The 22385-nt window shown below is 45.2% G+C and overlaps 1 protein-coding gene across 1 annotated transcript in view; it reads left to right on the plus strand.

Annotated features, from left to right (window-relative positions):
* ppm1e (protein phosphatase, Mg2+/Mn2+ dependent, 1E) overlaps positions 1 to 22385 on the plus strand; it is a gene marked incomplete at both ends in the record, with an annotated part of 54491 nt that overhangs the window by 27618 nt on the left and 4488 nt on the right. The window contains 4 exons of the mRNA XM_080528654.1: positions 9562 to 9683; positions 13841 to 14040; positions 16596 to 16784; positions 19288 to 19431. Of these exons, the coding sequence (XP_080384780.1) occupies positions 9562 to 9683; positions 13841 to 14040; positions 16596 to 16784; positions 19288 to 19431 (655 nt within the window). The remainder of the gene's footprint in view (positions 1 to 9561; positions 9684 to 13840; positions 14041 to 16595; positions 16785 to 19287; positions 19432 to 22385) is intronic.

Below are 22385 nucleotides of genomic sequence, written 5' to 3' on the forward strand. Positions count from 1 at the left end.
GATACAGTACTACACTGTGTTAAACTGGCCCACATCATTTTCTAAGCCACAAAATGAGAGCAGATCATCATTGGGCGTACTGCATGTCAACCATGTCCTCATTTCATCTGGTACTTGCGTGAACAAATTAAAGCCCCGATTCAGTTCATTGCAGGTATCACGGTTACCCGGCTTAACGGGCTAACACAAAAGCATGATTATTTTTGCTCAGCAATAATGAATGTGCTGGTTCAGGTTCTCAACAAAACAATGTGTACTCCATATGAACATAACATTTAACAATTAAACATGCTTTGTTGCTGCACAAAAACAATTCTGTTTTCGAGAGCTAGGGGTCTAAATTGTGTGGTGTGTTATTTTTTTATCAATGAGAGATTATTCATTTCAGAATACAACATTGACAGATGATAGTGGCAGTGGTGGCCTGGCCTAGTGGATAGTGAGTTGGACTGGAGTTCAAAGACCACCACTAGTGTGCCTTTGAGTAAGGCACTTAGCCCGAAGTTACTCCAGGGAGACTGTCCCTGTAATCTTTAATTGTACGTTGCTTTGGATAAAAGTGTCGTCTAAAGTGGTTAAAATGTAAATGATGGTTAGATATTGGAGAGCATCAGCCTGATCACGACAGTCTCTCAAATTAAAATCCTTGAATCATAACGATTCTTAGTGGAGAATTAGTTATACTCAGCAATAGTATTGATCACACTTAAAACTAGTGTTGTTCCGATACCGATACTAGTATCGGCATGGCCACCGATACGCACAAAAATGCTGGTATCGGTATCGGCGAGTACTAACAAATAATAACTCCCGATACCACGTTGCGTTTTTCTCAGCTTGTCTGTAATCTGACACCGCCTTCCTAACACAGACATGCGCAGACATGCCCAGGCATGCTCCTCCCAGAGCAGCTGCTCTCAACCAATGGCGTGGCAGCTTTCGTTTTCACTTTTCACTATCGCGGAAAAACAAACACGCATGCTATAGAGGAAAACATGTCGGCGGTTTGGAGATATTTCAAGGTGGATAGTCCGGTGTGTACAAAGGCTAAATGCACAATTTGCGGTCTCAATGTGTCGAGGGGTGGCACTAAAGCTGCCAGTTTCAATACTAGCAACTTAATTAAGCATTTAAAGCTAAAACATATTAAAGAGCACGACGAGTTTCTGTCATCTACTGCAGCGACAGCGAGCAAGAGAACGGATGGAGCAAAACAACAAATGCTGAGTAGCGCATTCCATAAAAAGGACCAGTGGGACGCGACGAGTGAAATGGCAAGAAAGATGACTGAGAAAATGTCTGAAATGATTGTGCTCTGTGACCTGCCCCTCTCCTTTGTTGACAATGTGGGACAATGGGACAATGTTGTAAATGTTTACTTGCTGTTGCACTACTACTACGACTGTTTTATATCTTAAAGTTATTTTGTTTGTAAATGTTCACTTGCTGTTGCACTACTACTACGACTGTTTTATATCTTAAATGGATATTGCACTGATTGGCATCTGTGAGAGCCACATTTCAGGTTTTATGAGGGGTTGATTTTCTTGTCACCATACCAGGTAGACAATAAAAAAAAGTTCTATAGCATTCACTCTCTGTTGGTATTTTTTCCTGTTTTACAAAGGTTTTGAGCAGTGCCAGACTAAGTGTTAGCAATAATTTTACATCGAGGTGAGTATGCGGCTCAAATTATTATTTTAATTTTTTATTTTATTTTTTCCCCCAAAACGCCGTGGTATCGGATCGGTACTCGGTATCGGCAAGTACTGCACGGTCAGGTATCGGTATCGGTATCGGGATCAAAAAATGGTATCGGAACAACACTACTTAAAACATCAATTCTTATGTAAAGCAGAGGGAATATCTATCCATACAAAGGCATCAACAGTATTGATATTTCTGGACAAGGAGGATTCTCCCATGTCTGCTTCCACCAGCTGGCCCAGAAGGCCCAGGTGGCCAGCCATTGCCAGTCACCCAGCGTAGTATGTTTTTTCTTTCCTGTGTGTGTGTCTATTTAGGGTTGTCCATCCAAGGTTGATGATTTAAATAAGCTCTGCTCGGCGCGCCAGTCCATAATAGGCACAGCGACACGTCTCTCCTTCATCTCATTCACTGTGATCTAACATTCACATTTAACACAGCGACATTTAGCCAGTCCCCCCCGGCCATGCTACCCCTCCACCCCATGTAAATCTTCTCAGACAGAACCACGGAGAGAAGGACGTGTCCGCCAGACGTCTGACTGAATACTGAACACAAACAAGAATCCACTCTATTATCGTGTCATCACATAAACCGCTCAAATCTATGCTTGCTATGCAGTGACAAAGAAATGTCCATAGCACTATGTAGGCCTAACAGCATGTTCATACAGTGGTGTGACTCATGTTACTGCACAGGTATATGGGGCAACATGTCCCAAGAGGGTCACTCCAGTTTGAGAGAGAGAGAGAGAGACCGAGAGAGAGAGCGACAGAGAGAGAGAGAGACACACCAAGAGAGACCAAGAAAGAGAGAGCGAGAGGCCAAGAGAAAGAGAGATAGACCACTGCCCAATTCCCAACCCCTTGCCCCTACAATTTAGCCCTACCCCTCCGTTTTGCGTGTTCACGTGTAGGGGTAGGGTGTCCCGATTCTTGTTGGGATAGAGGGGTAGGGCGAGCCCTGAGAGAGGGAGAGAGAGAGAGAGAAAGAGAGACAGAGCACACAGTATGAAGATGTAAACACTGCTCTGTGCTCCGCACCGGGAAAGAGAACATGCATCAGTGACGTCCGCCGGCCTAGACCCTGCTCTTTCTAATTACTGCGGTAGGGAGAGGCAGATGAATGGACAAGTGTAGAGGGATTTAGAGACGCCCTAATCCTGCATCCTGCTATTAATAACCCCTGACTCACCCAGCGTAGAGATTACAGTACCTGCACACCCAATAACATGGAGGGAGAATCCAGGAAGAGAGCCTTGGTACACTCTAATACATGCAGTCACGTTTGTCGACATACAGTACACACGCATGCACATACATCAACTACACACACACACAGAAAAAACACGGTCCGACTCACACGTATGACGCAGTCACCCCAAAACACATCAATGTTGCATTTATTTAATTGATGATTTACTTCATTTGAAACACATAGGGCCGGTTTCAGAGACAAGGCTTAAGCCTAGTCCTGGACTAAATCACACTTTCAATGTAAAATCTCCATTGAAGATGTTTTTTAGTCTAGGATTAGGCTTAAGCCTTGTCTGTGAAACCAGCCCATAGTGTCTGTAGCTTTGCTAATTCTCAACTGGTCCCCTATTGCCTGCTGTATCTATCTAAATACAGCAGATGCTTGCTAAATACTGTGTATAGGATGTATAGGAGTGTGTATGTATAGTGTATGTGTTATAACATTTAAATAAGGCTGTGTAGCAATAAGGCCTAGTTATAGCTCTCTACTTGTAATGGTGAGAATGCTGTATGTTAAACCAACTCGGCTGCAGTGTGTGTGTGTGTGTGTGTGTGCGTGTGCATGTGCGTGTGCGAGTGTGTGAGATAGGGAGTGTGTGCGTGCGCGTGTGTGTGCGTGCGTGTGTGCGTGTGCGAGATAGGGAGTGTGAGAGTGTGTGTGGACATCTTGGCAAGTCCCAGTCAAGGACAGTTGAAAGTTAATGTAGGAACAGGAGCCCCGTGAGAGCTGTGTGTGACGCACTGTGGTGGGGATGGGTTTGTGCTCAGGCGCAGCACACACACACACACACACACACACACACACACACTAACACCCACCCACACACACACAAGCACACACACATGCACAAAGTTATTTGAGAGCTGACAGTGACGCACCGTTGTTAGGTATTGTGTCTCAACACACACACACACACACACACACACACACACACACACACACACACACAGCCTATGCTCACATATATGCTTCATCAGTCAGCTTCTCAACCTGCAAATCTGCAGCTATACATGAAGCAGATCCCCATGGACATTCCCAAGGGACTCCCCAAGGTGCCGTAGTCTGAGGATCCATCTAGGGCGCCACAGTACACAGCACCCTGGACATCCGCCGGCCGGCCACCCCCAGCCCAGCGATAAGAGGCTGCAGAAGAGAGCTGCTTGTAAAACTGCTGAGATTATAATCTAGGGTCTCCATCTCTCTTTGGCTCTCGCTCTAACCCCCCTTTCCCCCTCTCCCCCTCCTTAGCAGCTCTAGTGAGGCTGCCCCCTCTCTGTCTCTGTCACAGTGACGTCAAAGCGAGGCTCCCCGACCCAGATCTCTCATCAATAACAGCTGCAGTAAAGCCGCAGTAAAGCCATCCCCGCTCTCTCTCCCCTTCACTCCCCCCCCTCCCCCGGCCGAAGCCCACCAACGCCACGATGCTAACACTGACGTTACTCATACTGATAAATAAGACATCGTCTGAGGTACACACCGACGCATTGTGTATCTGTCTCTAACCTATATAAAAGCCCAACCTGCGTGTTTGGTTTGTAAAAATAAGAAAGCACAGAGATATAAAAAGGCTCCGGTCTTAATCTCGGTTTCCTTTACACGGCTCTGACATCACCATGTTGCACAAGCAGAGGAGGGGCCGCCATTGGCTGCTGATGGGAGTGCCGGAGCCCCCTCAGCCAATGAGGGCTCCCCCCCCACACCCCCGCCCCCCAGTGACGAAGTATGTGAGCTAGTGAGCGTGAAAGAGGGAGCGAGAGAGAAAGGGAGAGAGAGATGGAGTGTGTGTGTGTGTGTGTGTGTTTCTATGAATGGAAACGCGGAGAAGGAGGAACAGCAGCAGAGTGCAGCGGCAGCCATTGGTGTGTCAGCTGGGGACCGATAAGGCTGCTGGCTGCATATCTCTCTCCCTCTCCTTCCCTCTCTCCCTCTCTCTGAGTCACTCAGTAGTTCAGGGAAGCACATAGGCCAACAATTCTATATAAAAAGACCCTGCCTCACCTTTGTACTGTGAATCTCTTCTTCTCTACCTCTCTTCCACTCTCTCTCTCTTTCTATCACACACATTCACACACACACACACAGAGAGCACACACACATGCCACTTAACTTATAGCACCATCATTCCTCCCACATGCTCTTCCTACGCACACACATAACACTCATATCCATGCTGCATAAGCCTCCCACCACACACCCCCAGGACATGTACTGTAACCCCCAACACACACGCACACACACACACTCACACCCGCACGCACACACACACACACACACACACACACACACACACACACACACACACACTCAACCTCTTTCCTCTACACACCCACTCCTCTCTAATACAAAGAAGTAATCAATTAGCAGAGATAGATGGTTCCTCAGGCAGTGGAGATTGATGTTTGATTGCATTTTAACCAGATCAGAGGAACCTTTAGAGCAAGGAAGGCAAGCAGGAGAGAACCCATATTGCCTTACAGTGCTTCGTGCTAGAGAGAACCTCGTCACGTTATCCACTGACTAAAACAGGTTATTTTGAAAAGCTGTGAGCTGATGAAATGTCTGTTCATGATAAATGTGGCACAATGGTCAGACGAAATAGTATTTCTTATGAAGAAGTTGATCCAGAGAACAGGTTATGCTGTCTTAAAGGGTAGTGGTGGCCAAGTGGATACTAGTTAGTTGGACTGGTGATCAGAAGGTCATGTGTTCAAATCCCATCTGGGAACACCACCACCACTAGTGTACCCTTGAGTAAGGCACTTAGCCCTAAATTACTCCAGGGAGACTGTCCCTGTAATCTCAAATTGTAAGTCGCTTTGGATAAAAGCATCTGCTAAATGGTAAAAATGTAAATATATAATATAAATATTCTCTACTTGTGTTTTCCATTTTAGACCTACGAGGCCGTTCTGAAGAGAACATGAAACCAGAAAGGTCCAAATCTCAGCACTGAATTGTGTGTAAAGACATTTGATCAAGGTCTGTCTAGTTACCATGGGAACAATTCATTCAATTCTGCCACTTGGTTGGTAGTCAGGAAGGCTATTGTTAACCACCCCAACTTTCAGGCCACCACATCTTATGTAAAATTAGTGTCTCTCAAACATGTAGTTGTATTTGAGATGCCTTTCCATCCCTGGTGACCGAGCCATACAATTTTGCCTGGACAATAAACTTGTTACTTGACGAAACGTTTTTGGAACTGCAAATCTTATTTCACAAGGTTGAAATTCCTACATAATTGTGTTGTAAAGTGGCTTAAAAAAACGTGTGACTTCAGGGGCTCAATGTAATGCATGGAATGAAATGAACCGTATTATGTTTTGATTCTATTCCTTACTCCGTTTCATGCATTACAAAGAGCACGTCCTCCGATTTCTACCTCCACCAGCCTCCCCTTTAGTAGGAGGCTCATAATATATGATAATATTATTTGATCTCCATCTCATCATACTGTAAGCGTGTGTCATCGTACGACCTCGTTGCAGTTTGTGTGTGGGTGTCAAAAGCTCTTTTTGCTTCTCTTGTCCAGCTCTACACACACCACCACAAGCTTCGAACCCCAGAGAATAGCATGCTTACTGCTCTCTAGTATCAGAATGGTTACATAAGTACTTTATAGATAGTAGAATTGTCTAGAGTAACAACACACAGTATCTGCCAACCACAGAGCTAAACTAGCACAGACAACCACAGAGCTAAACTAGCACAGACAACCACAGAGCTAAACTAGCACAGACAACCACAGAGCTTAACTAGCACAGACAACCGCAGAGCTAAACTAGCACAGACAACCACAGAGCTTAACTAGCACAGACAACCAGAGAGCTAAACTAGCACAGACAACCACAGAGCTAAACTAGCTCAGACAACCACGTGGTTAAACTAGCACAACTTCAGTCACGCCTGGGTACCGAAGGTGTCCACAACGAGGTTGACTAAGTGGTATTAATAATTGACTAAGTGGTATTAATGTGCTGTATCTAGAGTCACAAGATAATCTCATTACAGGTTTATGATTGTTTCCAAACTCACTCTTAGGCTGCATTTACACCGCAGGTCCTAATGCCTAGTAAAGATTTGGTGCCTATATCAGATTTTTTTGAACGCGTGCTTACACCTACTTTTTCAAATCACCCATATCTGATACCTGTGCTTACACTCGTAACACTTGAAACAACCCGCATGCATACATCGATTATTATTAACACTGAACGTAAGATGTTAAAGTTAGCCGTTGTTGTAAACTAGCCATGATAATGTCACGATAATCCAGTCCCCAGCCCCTGACGTAAGCGGTGGAAAAGGGGTATGAGAAAACCACCAAACAATGTTTACTTTCAGGTGATCTTAAGTAGCCTTTCGGATCCTGCCCTGATGACGTTTGTTGATAAAGTGTGGGACAAGAGAATGTCATGAGCCTGGTACAGAGTGGCTCTGGTGAACCTGGTTCACTTCACATCAGACTTCAGTCCTGTAGTCCTAGTTACCTTGGTTACCTCCATACCGAGGTGGCCTTGTTACCCTGGTTACCCTTATGTAGAGCAGCATGCCATTGGACTGTCCTTGAGTGAGAATGTTCCACTTTCCCCCTCCCTGCTTGTTGAGTTGCTTCTCCACTTCTTTTTTAAAGAGGGAAGATTTCTCCATCCCTCCCTCCCTCCCTCCCTCTCTCCATCCATCTATCTATCCCTCCCTCCCTCTCTCCATCCATCTATCCCTCCCTTCATCCTCAAACCCTCTGGTTCAGTCTCTTGAGCAATGGTGGCTATGTACGGCCACTGTGTGTGAACAGAACACACACACACACCTTTAGCCCTGGTGCTCGCCGCCTACCCGCTTGTACACTGCTGTACCTGCTGTCACTTACCAGGGCAATGCCCATTGTCATGGCGACCTTGCCATCAGCTGTCAACACACTGAGGCTTACCTCAGGTTACCATGGGTACAGGAGCTGAGCAGACACAGTGGTGTAACCTGCCCAGATGAAGAAACGGGGGCCTCAAGGTCAAGAGACAAACAAATCTCTCCCTAAGCTACCTCACTCCCCCAGGCCACAGTAGTCACACAGAGCCACACTACACCACACCGTGAAAAGTACTGTCTTTAGGTCTGGCAAATATTGGCACCGATCAAATTCTCAGAGCAAATTTTAATCAGGTCTAAGTGTGACAGGGTAAAGAATGTATACGTTTCTTAGAGAGAGAACACAGGAATAATTATGCTACAACACTTCCTGATTTCCCTCCTTAAAGGGGCAATCTGGGATTTGTACATCTATTTTTTGACTTTTAAAAGAATAATATAGAGCTGTTGATTCTAGAAATAATCTTAATAATAATGTATGCGTCAGTTTAGTTCAAGCTTAGTTTAACTGTCCTGCCCCATCAGAACCGAAAATATAAGCTGGTTTTACTTCATCGTTTGTTAACATACGTTTGTTAGCATGTAATTGTAAAAAAAAAAGCACAAAAAAAAAAACACTATAGCTTCAAAACATGGATAAAACTTGCATTTTGATCTTATAGTTTCCTTGCATCCATAGCTCTGTCTATGAATTTGAGAGTCCCTCAGCTGTTTACCAAAAACGTGACAGGGGGCATGGCCTTGTTGTTGTTTGAATCCCAGATTTCCCCTTTAACCTTATTCTTATCATAAAAGAAGCAGTCAGAACCACTCAACACTACTTCAACACAGACATGGACTGAGTTTGGACACACAGATACTGGCACCTCTCTAGAGGCAGGGAGGGAGTTTATCTGCATCTGATCAGTTGATTTTTTTTATGAGGAGACTGTCAACAGAACAAGAGACTCAGGACAAGCCAGTCTCAAAGCACCATTTGCATGAGTGAGGCTCATCTGGGGATGTCTACATAATTGGATTTGGATGTAAAATGTTTTAAAGTAGCTACCTTTTTGAAGCCGTGGCAGATACAGCTGATATGAAAGGAGCAACACCATGAACACTCTAGCAAAACTATCCAGGCCTGAAGTGGCAACACTACGTTTCGTAATACCTGACCGTAAAACACCTCTCAGCGCTCAGCAGAGTGCTTCACACAAACAGGAGAGCTGGAGTAGAGTGGAGCGGTGCGGTGGCAGAACCATGCTCAATCATCCCCCCAGCAGGGGAGGAAACTCCTCCATTTTGGTTCCCGAAGGGCAGCTGGGTCACTCCTCTTCCCACAGTGTGTGAGAGAAAAAAATAAACAGCAGCAGTTACGAAACACAGCAGTTACGAAAGTGTTGGCTTCATCACAGCGGCTTTTCTCGTTCACTGGTCTGACGAATGCCTGAGGGATAGCCTCAGGCCAGAGCTGTTAGTGATTACACAAGAGTTGTTGATTGAAAGAGTGCTCGGTCAGACGATTAAAGAATGTGGAGAATTAAGAGGCTCGTCCACAACGGTTGGGCTAAAGCTGCTGGATGGAGTAATCGTTGATGAGTTGATGGATGAAGCAAGATACTGGTTATTTAAGGTGACCAGAGTGTGTTCTAAACAGCCCAGGGCTTGGGCGATACATAGCCATTTGTAAAAATCCACTTCAAGGGGGGGGATGCTATAACTCTTTCTCTTTCTCTCTCTCCTCTACAGTAACTGCCCCTTCTCCCTGGCAGCTGCCCTCTCCCGGGCGACAGCAGACAGTATTCTACAGACTGACCTCTCTATCTACCACCACAACACGGCCGTGGAGGACGGAGCAGACCCTTTCCTCCGTGAGTGCCCTAGTCAGCACCATACATCTGTGTTTGTATGTACTCAGAATCAGAATCAGCTTTTATTACATCTTACTGTAATTAAGTACTTAAGTACACAAGAGTAAAATTATTTGGCTTTGGTTCCTCAACACAATAATACTACTACTAATAATAATAATACCTAACGTATGCAAGTAAAAAAAGGAACCATACATTGATAAAGTAATAAAGTGATGGATTTTAGTGCTAAAGCCTAGAATCTAAATCTAAAGCTCTAGAATCCAAAATAAGTCTTCAAAGGTGCCAGCATGTAACATTCAAGCTTTCTAAACGCTTCCTAATGGTTGTAATGACATGTTCTATCGGTAGCGATCAGGGAATGAGATCCCTTGAAAGAAATATTTAATGTTTACAAACACTGTTTTGGTCCGGTGAAAGCGGTTTCTAAAATGGGGTGTATGTACACGATACTGGGTTTGTATCCAAACACGTTGTGATGGGCCAGGGCTGTTCTAAGGGGGGGGGGGGGGGGGGGGGGGGGACTCTTCACCTTTCTATCTCTGGTTGCTGCCTCTTCTCATCATGCGCACACGCAGAGACACAATACCTCATGTCCGATAAGTGAGCTAAATAGTCCCTTTCAGGGGGTTTATATTATGATAAGAGAGGATCTTGTTGTTTGGAACATCAACCAGACTTTTGCCGCAGTGCCCCAGAGGTGGCCGACTTAGGACAAATGGACGCCCTGCTCCTTTCAGGTCTACGGCAAGGTCGCTCTTCCTGGGAGGTTTGTTCACTGAACCACCTGACCAAGAGTCATTCTCTTCCGAATACTGTGGGGAAAACTCAACGGAATGTTTTGCCCCATCTATGTGCAGTCAGCACCATACTCAAACGAGATAACCACCCAACTTCCAACACCTACATCGTTTTCCTCTCTCCATACAGCTGCTACCACCATCTTGTTGTGAATAATTAGCATTATGCTAAAATAGTTGCACTCCCAGGCTTTCCCACTTTGTTTTGACACCGCAGCTTGAGATCATCCTTCTGCTGTCACGTAGAATTACCTTCATTTTGTTAGCTTAGAAACAAAGCACACTTGCGGAGTGAGGAGACGGGAACAGAAGGGAACCGCAGCCGGAGTGACCCTGTCACACTCCTCCTTTCAGATCTCTGTGTTCTTATCAGAGAGAGAGGGAGGGAGGGAGAGAGAGAGCATGTGGGGAGGGATCATTTGGGCTGTGGTGGTCTGAGTGGCAAGTGGGATGTCTTGAGGGGTGGGATTGGGGGGGGTAGCGGGTTGAAAAAAGCTGTGGCGGTCAGAGAGGGTAAACCTGGCACCAGGCGGAGAATAGCAGACAGCTCGGGGCAGAGTAGACACACACAAGCACCACACACACACACAATATGCAAGGCTCTGAGACGGTAGGTTATATTTAACTACAGAGCCTGGGGAAGAAGGGAAAGAAGAAAATAGGAATAGAGAGGAGCGGAGAGAGGAAGGGAGGGGATTAAGAAATATGCCTGTTTGTGTGTCTGTTTGTTTGTGTGTGTGTGTGTGTGTGTGTGTGTATGTGTGTGTGTGTGGGGGCGGGGGGGTGTAGAGTGCACAGCTCTGCTAGATGGGGCAGAAAATTAATTCACTATGGATGGTTACAAAGACCTACATAGCAGACCTCATCACTCCTCAAGACGAGTCATTTCCGGACCAGAAAGATACTTTGTTGTGAGGGGAGCCCTTCTGAAGGCGTGGTGGGGGTGGTGGAGGTGATGGTGGCGGAAGTGAAGGTGGTTGAGGCGGTGGCAGAGGTGAAGGTGGTGGAGGTGAAGGTGGTGGTGGAGGTGGCTACTTTCTGTACCCATGGAGGCTAGTTGAGGTAGAAATCAGAGGACAAGCTCATTGTTTGATACCATTCCTCCTTCCATTCTGTGCCTTACCGTCCTCCGATGTGTACCTCCACCAGCCCTGTACCTTATCTCTTGTCACTACAGCTAAGGTAACAATGCAACACAACAGTTAGAGAGGTATCTATACAGTGTGGACACAGGAATAGACACAGGTACTTTGGTTGGTTTACTTCTTTGAAATTCTAAGAGTGCAGTAAGATCACTTGGATGCTATAGATTCTCAGCTTTAATTCAATGTTTTGTTTTTCAGATTGGGTTCACTATTTAGTTTTGCTTGGTATTCATAGTGGAGCAAAAAAAAAGTGTGTTGACGTTTCTCAAACAGTACTGGGGCCTCATTCATAAAGAAGTACTTGAACGTCATCTTTGACTTTCACGTAAGCACATTTTTCTAAACGGACGTAAGCATTATTTATAAAACGGGCTGAGATGGTTTAAAGTTGCGTACGTGCTTCCTTCTATAAATACCAAACATACTTGGAATTGAACGCAGGTGAATGAGGTTTGTATTAACGCCCTGTGATAGAGGCTCAAGTATAGCGGCTGAATGAAGCCAAGTGCTATAATATAATATAATACAGACAGACAATACTGACAATATTATATACTGTCTGTATTATATTATATTATAGCACTTGGCTTCATTCAGCCGCTATTTGAGCCGCTATCACAGGGCGTTAATACTATATTATAGGGTAGGCGTGCGTCTGGAAGCGGTAGAGGGCAGTAATACCACGTTCATTGATAAAATGACATAAGGGATGGAAAGGGGGGATGGCAGTTTTAGAAGGGGGATGATTTGGACTGTTTTTATTTCAGGGGGGGTGCCATTCCCCCTCATCCCGACTCAACTCGAAATCCAGTATCATTTAGCGCGTGGCCGGGCAAGGCATAGGCATGTTGAAGAGAGATAGACAGCTCCGGAGGGATATAAAGAAAGACTGAAATACAATCATAAACATTAGTTCCCTTTAAATCTTGAATTTAACCCATTTTCTCGGCTGGTAACAACATCGTTAATTTTATTACGAGCCACTTAAACTTCGCATGAATTACAGTAGGCAACGTTTTTCCAGTGCGGCTCACATGCCTGTAATAACTCCGCATAACCAGTAGGTAATGTGCGTAAGCAAGTTGAATACTCGACGTCGAGCTACGATCGTTTCCACGATCAAATTGACTCACGTTGAAATTGTATAAATCACTACGTTGACGTGGTTTTCTACGTACGACACGGGTAAGATCAAAATTTGATCTAAGCACGCTTTATGAATGAGGCCCCTGATAATATAACATTTTAAATACATGTGCTGTAAGACCACAACAACGACCTTCCCCAAATATTTGATCATAAATCATGAGTTTACAGTTATCCAACATAATGAAATAGAGACAGTTTTATTTGAAGCAACAGTACAACCCAATAGTACAGTGTTTATCTGACTTGTATCTCCTGGGAAACTAAACACAATGGTTCGCCTATCCACGAGGGACAGGGAAGGGTAGCAGCGTGGACAACAGGTGACCAACTCCCATGATCCTCCAGGTCTTAGGAAGACAGGAGGGAAACAGTGTGGAGGACAAAATATGAGAAACCCAGCCTGAGAGAAGAGACCTCTTCATCGTGACAGCCCCCCCCCGCCCCTTGGCCTCTCCAACAGATGGTATCTCTTACCCGTTTTGTCCTTAATTCCACAGTAACCCTTGGGTCAGTTCAATGGAGCTGTTTTTCATGTTAGTATTCCCTACGGAGTTAGCCCGCATCAGTGCAAAATGGACACAAATCCAAACACAGGTGTATGTATTGCCAATTTGTTTGTCACGTCTGCACTCAGGAGGGTGGATTAGTGGTACTAGAGGCGCGTTCATGACAATGAGCAACGGTCAAGTACCATCAGGTGCGCGGAAAAAGGATGACCTTGAATATAGCACTAATAATTCAGACACACCATACTGTATAGAACCAGAACCTGTGTTTTTTTTTACGAATGTGTGTGTGTGTGTGTTTGTGTGTGAGTGAGCATGTCAATGTTATTGTTGTACTGTATGTGTGCGTGTGTAGGACGGCACACGTGTGCTTACATGTGAACACATGGGTATGATGACTAAATCGATGTGCCCTCAATTTAGATGCATAATTTTCAAATGTGCGCTGATGCATAGTACCGTTGCATGGTACCTATCGCATATGCATGTGTGAATCTGTGGTGATGTGTGTGTGTGTGTGTGTGTGTGTGTGTGTGTGTGTGCGTCCCCTCTTTCAGAGATTGAGTCGCCAAAGCTGGCCCGCCTCATCTTCAACACGCTGTGTGAGACATGCTGCATGTGGCTGAAGGACTTCCCCTACCGCCGCCGACCCCAGCCGTACTACGAGACCTCCATCCACGCCATCAAGAACATGCGCCGCAAGATGGAGGACAAACACATCGTCATCCCCGACTTCAACACTCTCTTCAACATACAGGTACACGTACAGTAGAACAACTACGGGCCCAATTCCAAATCGGCTCCTAGCAGCTCTGAGCGCTGACTTGATATCTGTAAAGGCCAGTTCAGACCAAAGATCCGCAACGAGACGAGACGGTTTTAGAACGTCCATTTATTTATTTATTTTTTCATATTTGTTTTTCAGATTTTATCCCTTTTTCACCCAATTTGGTAGCCAATTTAACCCAACTTAGCATCCAATTATCCCCTGCCTATTGCATAGGATCCGCCGCACGACCCCGTGGCCGGCAGTCCCAGAGGAGGGCGCCAGGCAGACTAGGCTGACTGGCTCCTCGAGCCCAGTACCGTTATTCCGGCACCCAGGGGGCGGTGTTGCGCGACGGATCCTAGTCCAGAAATACTCCTATACCCGCCCTCGGAAGCGGCCGGCCAATATGCCGCTTCCCGTGTGCCTCGGCCATATCTGGATCTGGCGAGCCGGGATACGAACCCCGGCCCCGGTGGGCAGCATGCACTAGTGGCCAGTGCGTAGACCGCTACACCACCGCGGGGCAGAACGTCCATTTTCTAGTTGCAGCGGTCTGAATCATCTTTAATCTTTAATCTTTGGTTTTTCTCTGCAACATTCTAAAACGCTCTCGCCTCGGATCTTTGGTCTGAACTGCCCTTAAGGGTTTGATAAGGTCACTCTGGCCCTGTGAAAGGGTTATGTGTTAGGAATCTATCCCACCCTTTCAGACATACACATAATGCCGTGGGTGAGGAGTTAGGGATGTGGAACTGGCCATAGGAGTCTATTCTAAATGTTGACTGTTGCTTTGTCTGACAGTGTCTACCCTTTCGATTAAATTCTCATCGATTGGAGTTTCTGGTACGGCAAGAGAGGAAAGTTAGGAGCCCTACAGGCTCAGTCTCTCCCCTCCCTAGTGGCTTGGAAAGTGGCTGCTCTGAAGGAGCTCACTAAAACCCATGACTGAGAGCAGATGGAATTCTAATGAGCACATAATCAATAGCTTAATCTTGGCCACCAGACTTTGCTTCCCCCCCCCACACACACACACACACACTGGGTGGGCTAAACTAGCTTCACTGGGGGGGGGGGGGGGGGGGGGGGGGGAGATAAGTAACAACCCCTGATCTGAGTTCTTCCCGTTCCAGCTCCAACATGAAGGTTAAATGATAGCCTAGTAGGTGGCTGCAGGTGAATAAAGTGCTTCTACTAGCATTATTGTTGGCTACTGCACACTATCCTGCTCCCCCAGGTCCAGGAGGGAAATAATTGAAATGGAGCTGAACACACAGTCAATCGCACGCACAGGGTAGGTGGTGGCCTAGTGGATTGTGAGTTGGACTGGTGATCAGAAGGTCATGAGTTCAAATCCCACCTGGGAACACCACCACTAGTGTGCCCTTGAGTAAGGGTTGAGTAAGTAACTAAGTTACTCCAGGGAGACTGTCCCTGAAATATCTAATTGTAAGTAGCTTTGGATAGAAGTGTCAGCTAAATGGTGTAAATGTAATACACACACACAGAATTTCGATACAAGCGTAAATGTGTCTGACAGAGGAACCAGCTGATCTGCTTGTGAACTCTTTTGTCCAGAGGGTCAGTCAGCCACTATGGTTATACAGAGGGTCAGTCAGCCACTATGGTTATACAGAGGGTCATACCTCCACTATGGTTATACAGTGGGTCATACCTCCACTATGGTTATGGACTCCGGCTCCCTGGCCAACACCACGTCCCAGAGACAGACCCAAAGATCCACATAGAATTAGATCATTATTCTGTCGGATCAAATGTTTATCCCATTCTATGAAGCCTGCCAGCGCTGGGTAAGCCTTCTAATTGAGGAATAAACCCCAGTTAATTAATTAAGGCAGATGGAGTTAGTCCCACTCATATTTTTCCTTTTTTTGTGATAGAGATTGTAGAGATTTGACAGGAAGGATGGGTGAGAGAGAGAAGGGATGACATGCAGGATATGTCCGCGGCCGGAATCGAACCGGGAACCCTGCGGTTACATGGTCGACGCTTAGTCTGATACGCCACCTAAGCGTCCCGCATTTGGATTTTTTTGCATATTCTCTTGGTATTTTTAATGTCATTCATGGAAACATACGAATGTCATTCATGGAAACATGGTTATCCATACAGTTTCTCCACTTCAAAATATTTGTCAGCGAAATGGCCACGTCAGGTGCAGAAAAGCGCAACAATGTGCACCTTCCCTTGAAAAAGTAAAAGATGATTAAGATTGGATCAGATGTGCCTCATTAGGCTTCATATTCAGACGCAACGAGAGTGTGAAGATTGGAGGTGTGAAAAATTTTTTTTCCACCTATCAGGGGGAATGGTAGGCCTGTCGCCATGTGGCGACCACCAATCCCACCTCTTCACAACATAATAAAGGTTGAATCTCAAAAGGTCTGTCCGTTGCATCCTTTCCCCGTCTCCTACTTCTCAAAAACCCACTGGAGGAGAAGGCCAGAGGGGGGAGGACCACCCAGAGGCTTCATTGACCTCCACCTGACCTCCTGACCTGACCTGACTATTGTGTGTGACCTCAGGACCAGCAGGAGCAGGCCTACTTCGCGGTGTTTGACGGCCACGGGGGCGTGGACGCCGCCATCTACGCCGCCAACCACCTCCACATCAACATGGTCCGCCAGGAGATGTTCAGCCAGGACCCGGCGGAGGCCCTTTGCCGTGCCTTCAGAGTCACCGACAAGAACTTCATCGCGAAGGCCAGACGTGAGGTAAGGGTCGCTCTGCACTAGGGTTGGGTACCGAAAATCGGTACCGGTATATACCGGTTACTTTACATTCGGTATCTACCGTACCGAATTGCAAAGGAGATTTCGGTACCTCATTTCGGTACTTTTCTATCTCGCCCCCTGGTGTCCGGTGTCATGCAACAGTCAACTGGTGACTCGTGACGTCACATCGCCTGTTAAATTTCCACTCAGTGCGTGTCGTGTAGTGAGCTGAGCAGTTGTGTTACGAGTTAAGAAGAGTGAGTGAAAGCATATATACTAAATTATTATATTATCTGAATTGTATTATTATTATTATTATTATTATTATTATTATTATTATTATCATCATCATCATATTATCGAATTTCGCTAGCTAGCCTAGCTACGAGGTCACAGAGAATGCCGACGGCCCTAGTAATGAAGCGTTCTAAAGTGTGGCTGCATTTCACCCGACTCGACGAAAACAACGCGAAGTTTGTAGGAAAGGTACGTTTGGAGTCAAAATGCTTAAAATCATTCGCGTGTAAAGCAGGGAACACATCTAACTTGATGAAACACCTGGCAACACACGGGATACATTTAAGGGTAGGAGGGTGCACCGTGTTTTACAGCTTGCGCAACCCGAATGTAAAGTAACCGGTACCGATTTTCGGTACCCAACCCTACTCTGCACTCCCACGCTCCACACCCAGAACGAGCTGCTGTCTGACTGAAAGGGGAGAGAGGGTCCTTCTGAGACTCCATGACTTCATCATCATCTTGCTTCCTAATTTTTTTAAAGAATATTTTTTGGGGTGTGGTACTGTACACTCTTGTTTTTTGCAGGGGGGGGTGGATGAAGATAGTGGAGAAAGACAGGAAAGGAAGGAGGCATGGGTCAGGTACAAACCCATGCCGACATGGGCATATGTTTTCACAGTAGGCCGTAGTGCTAGACCACCCCAGGCCACTAATTGCTTGCTTACTTAACTGAACTAAAAGTAATTCCCCAAATGCTTTTGTATGTGTGTATGAAACAAATGTTCGAGTTGCTGCAAACAGTATCGTTTTCACGCACTCTGAGCTCAAGTCTCAAACCTGCATTTTCCCTAACAACACGTGACTGTCCACTAACAACTCACTGGAAATCAGCTACGCCAGAGAAAAGATAGCAATTCGTTGGGGGCAATTGAACTTGAGGACTGATGACACCATCTCAACCTGGTCATCAATTCAGTTCACCTACTTCTGGTCCAGTTCACCTACTTCTGGTCCATGAGCAACTGGACCGCACCTCGTTAGGACATCATGTCATATGTGACAGCAGCTGGTGAAAGTGGGAAAACTGGATTTGGTGAGTACCCACTACTACCTAGTTAGTGTAGGGTAGTGGGGATTACTCACCGAATCTATTGCTTTGCTGTATTTTGGCTTGACTAGCAAGTGTGTCATTGATTTTCAACAATGTTGAAATTTATTTACATTTTTCAGAATAAAAGTCCAAACATTTGGGCGGTTGCCAACTTGCTCCCAGTTTCACCAGCTGCTGTCATATTGTCATTTATAATAGCTGTGCTGATGCAAAGGGGCAGGGTTAGAGTTAATGAGATAGTAATCTAAAGGTTAAAGGGGTAGTTCACTTGATTAGGGTTGGGCGGTATAATGTTTTTGTATACCGTCCTCAAATGTTACTGGGGTGTACGTTAGTACTGCGAAAAATAAATAAATAATGTTGTGTTGGATTGGTGGGAGCCGTCTTTGCCCAATATCAATCAACATTGAAAAATGAAATTAGTTATGTGGTGACTGCTATATCGTATTACATTTAGCCTAAACACTTTCCATTCCGATCACAGCTTGCCGACTGTTAACGATGTATGGCGTCATGTTAACTGACGACCATATCCGTTGTCAGCGAATAGCTGAAGCAGACAGCAGCACTTGATGCAGACAGACATCACATCCGTTCAGCTCTGACATCACATCCGTTCAGCTCTTGGCCACTTGGGCATGTGTGGCCGTGTCTCTAGACCCGCTGGACCACCCCAGCCCACATGTGTGTGTACTGTAGGCCGTGGTGCTAGAGCCACTGGACCACCCCAGCCCACATGTGTGTGTACTGTAGGCCGTGGTGCTAGACCCACTGGACCACCCCAGCCAACAGCCAATACACTTCTTACGTCCTTATACCGATTACTTAGCAACTTTCCTTTCCATATTTTCCAATATAATAGATCACCTGATTAAATCCACTTCAAAAATGTCTTGGTGTGTCAACATGTGGTTAATTACAGACATTTGATTTAAGAGCGAACTATGCCTTTAATGTTAACTGATTCATCCAGTCCCGTATTTTAATTAATCATAAATCAAACATTTATCATTTATCATATTTTTCCCTTGTCCTCTGTTTATCCCTTTGAGTCTTATACTCATAAGTGCTTTTTGCGTGTGTGTGTGTGTGTGTGTGTGTGTGTGTGTGTGTGTGTGTGTGTGTGTGTGTGTGCGCGTGCGTGTGTGACAGACCCTGCGCTGTGGAACCACAGGGGTGGTGACCTTCCTGCGGGGGCGGACCCTGTATGTGGCCTGGCTGGGAGACTCCCAGGTCATGCTGGTGAGGAAGGGACAGCATGTGGAGCTGATGAAGCCTCACAAACCTGACAGAGAGGTAACACACACACACAAACACACACACACACACACACACACACACACAAACTGCTTAAAACATTCCACATCAGTGCTTCAGACAATTTTGACCCCATTACACTAATGAGTCATCCTCTTTAAGCCCCATTACCAACACAAATAAACAAACAAACACACACACACACACACACACACACACACACACACACTCACACACACACACAAACACTGTAAGTCAAATACTGTTACATATTATAAGTCAAATACTGTTACATATTATAAGTCAAATGCTGTTACATGTGAATGAATGAATGAATGAATGCTCTTTATTGTCATTGCTACAGTACAGGTACCAAACAACGAAATTTAGGAGGGGTGGCTCCCCTGGTGTTAGGAAAGGAAAAAAAAAAAAAAAAAAGGACTGTAAGTCAAATACTGTTACCTAAGTGAAATGCTGTTAATGCTGTAAGTCTAACACTTCTCATGTAGTTAAATACCACTCCAAATGAGAATGGGCCTAGGTTCGAATACTGGAGCTAGTTGGATAATGAATGACATGGGACAACAGTTTAGAAAAATTTGTATACCGGCTGTATTTAACTTTTGATCGATCATAAAATAAACAAAATACAAAAACAAAACAGTTGCCCCCACAAAAGGACTCCAACCAATTACACATAGATTATAAGGATCATACACCCTGGGTAACCTATATCTCGGGTGCACCCTCACAATACTGGCTTCTAGAGAAACACACTGTACAAAACGCTATGTGTTAAACTTTAAACCAATAAATCAAAAGTTGTCAACCATGAATCAATCTTCCCACAGTTAACACGTTAAACCCTCTGCATAGGAAACAGCAGGTAAGAGAAGCAACTTGAATGTCTTTTGCTCTGCTGTGGACTGAGCAGTCAGTGCTACCACACTGTGTAGTCATTCACTCAGACAACCCATCCAAGGAAAATACACAAACAAATAATGGTATCAAATGAAATCTTCAGATGGCTCAATGGGTTGACTCGCCACCTTCGAATGGACTGAACATCTCCAAAAAACCTGACCAAAGAAAGAATCTGCGTCACATGCCCTCTGTGTGTGTGTGTGTGTGTGTGTGTGTGTGTGTGTGTGTGTGTGTGTGTTTGTGTGTGTTGAAGCCACGAAGCGACCATGATCGGCTACAAAACGTGAAAAACATGGCGTATAGAAATGACTGTCTAGTTTAAGCGGGGTACACACATAAGGATTTTCAAAATCTTAACCGATTTCTTATCTGAGACAGACCCCACACATGAAGATAAGAAATCTTGGATTGAACAGCCTTGATCGTATTGTGTGTGGTGTGCGCCGATTTTCCCATTTCAGCACCCCACAGACATAAAGATTATCATTACGACAGACTCCAGACTCTCTCGAGTCTCGTTTCCCACGCCAGAAATCTCGCATGAACCCATCCTTTTAATATTGCCTTTAAATTACAAAATAATTAAATTAAGATTATATAATGATTAAAGCACTTTGAGCCCGTCGTTTGCAGGAAAAGCGCTATACAAATAATGTTATTATTATTATTATTATCTAAGGTAGTACCCTGACTGACCTGTACGAGGCAACCATGTGCGACAGGGCAAATAAAGTGCTGAATAACGAAAAGAAGAAGTCAGCTCGCTTCTTGATCGGCTACATTCCATCCACGTCATAGTCGGACTCGCGAGCAGGGTTGCCAGATGAGAATGACATTTTCCACCCTAACCACAGTCTAAAACCGCTAATTCCACCAAAAAATCTGGCAACCCTAGGATTTCTGGTATAAGTATTGAACACATTTGACATTTGACATTTGACATTTACAATTGCCGGCCACAACCATTTTCCGAGCAGGTTGTCGGGAGAGATTGACTCTTAACACACCTCACACCACAGGATTTTGTTATAGGAAAATATTTAGAGCCATCTGATAATCGGGTGTTTTCTGTCTTTGGTCGGAAGGGGGAAAATCGGGCCAAAATCGGCCAGATAATCCTTATGTGTGTACCCCGCTTTATCTACTGCATACCAACTACATTAGTACAAAATAGTAATAGTTTGAATAATATCCAATATGCTTAAAAGCTACAACATACATTTGAACCATGCTTCTATTATGCTGCCTAGGAAGCTAGCTAGCACAGTTATAAGTTAAACTCACCGACAAAACCTCTCATTAAAGTCCCTCACGGGATGCGGCACCTACCGGCAATGCAGTGACTTTAATGTGTTCTCAGATATCGATATAAAGATGTTTTTTTCTGTTCTTTCAGATAATAAACCCCTCAAAAAAAGTTCGGAAACGCTTTTTTGGTTGATTATTCCTCCCCTTTAATAATACCAATTGGTATTGTATTTTATATCGTTGGAAAGCCTGATTAGTCACCTTTACAACGAGGTACAACTTGTAAGGATCATGCATTCGTGGAATGAGCAACACAGCTAAACGTGTGGGTAGCGGCCCAAAAATATTTGCCAAAATCCCCTATATTCTTCTGTTGGTATTCACTCTCGTTTTGAGTTGCTTGGTGGATTGGATGATTGCACTCTCCCACAGTAATAAGGAAAAAACAACACATATTGGCCATTTTTACACTTTATTAATTTTACATTGTCAGGGACCTCAGTAGTGTGTGCTTGGCACCTCCTCCTCATGCTGGTCACCAGCCTGGTCACACACTGCTGTGGGACAGCATCCCATTCCTCAACTAGGATTTGCTGCAAGTCAGCCAACATGGTTGCGTTGGTCACTCTGGCACGTACAGCACGCCCAAGCTGATCCCACAAGTGTTCAATTGGGTTGAGGTCTGGACTCACGGCAGGCCATTCCACCCTCTCCACTCCCAAATACTGGAGGTGCTCTGTGATGATCCTGGCTCTGTGGGGGCGAGTGTTGTCATCATGGAGGATGGAGTTAGGTCCCAGATTCTGGAGATATGGGATCGC

This window comes from Nansenia antarctica (genome assembly GCF_963989245.1).
Source record: "Nansenia antarctica genome assembly, chromosome: 4".
NCBI classification, from domain to species: domain Eukaryota; kingdom Metazoa; phylum Chordata; class Actinopteri; order Argentiniformes; family Microstomatidae; genus Nansenia; species Nansenia antarctica.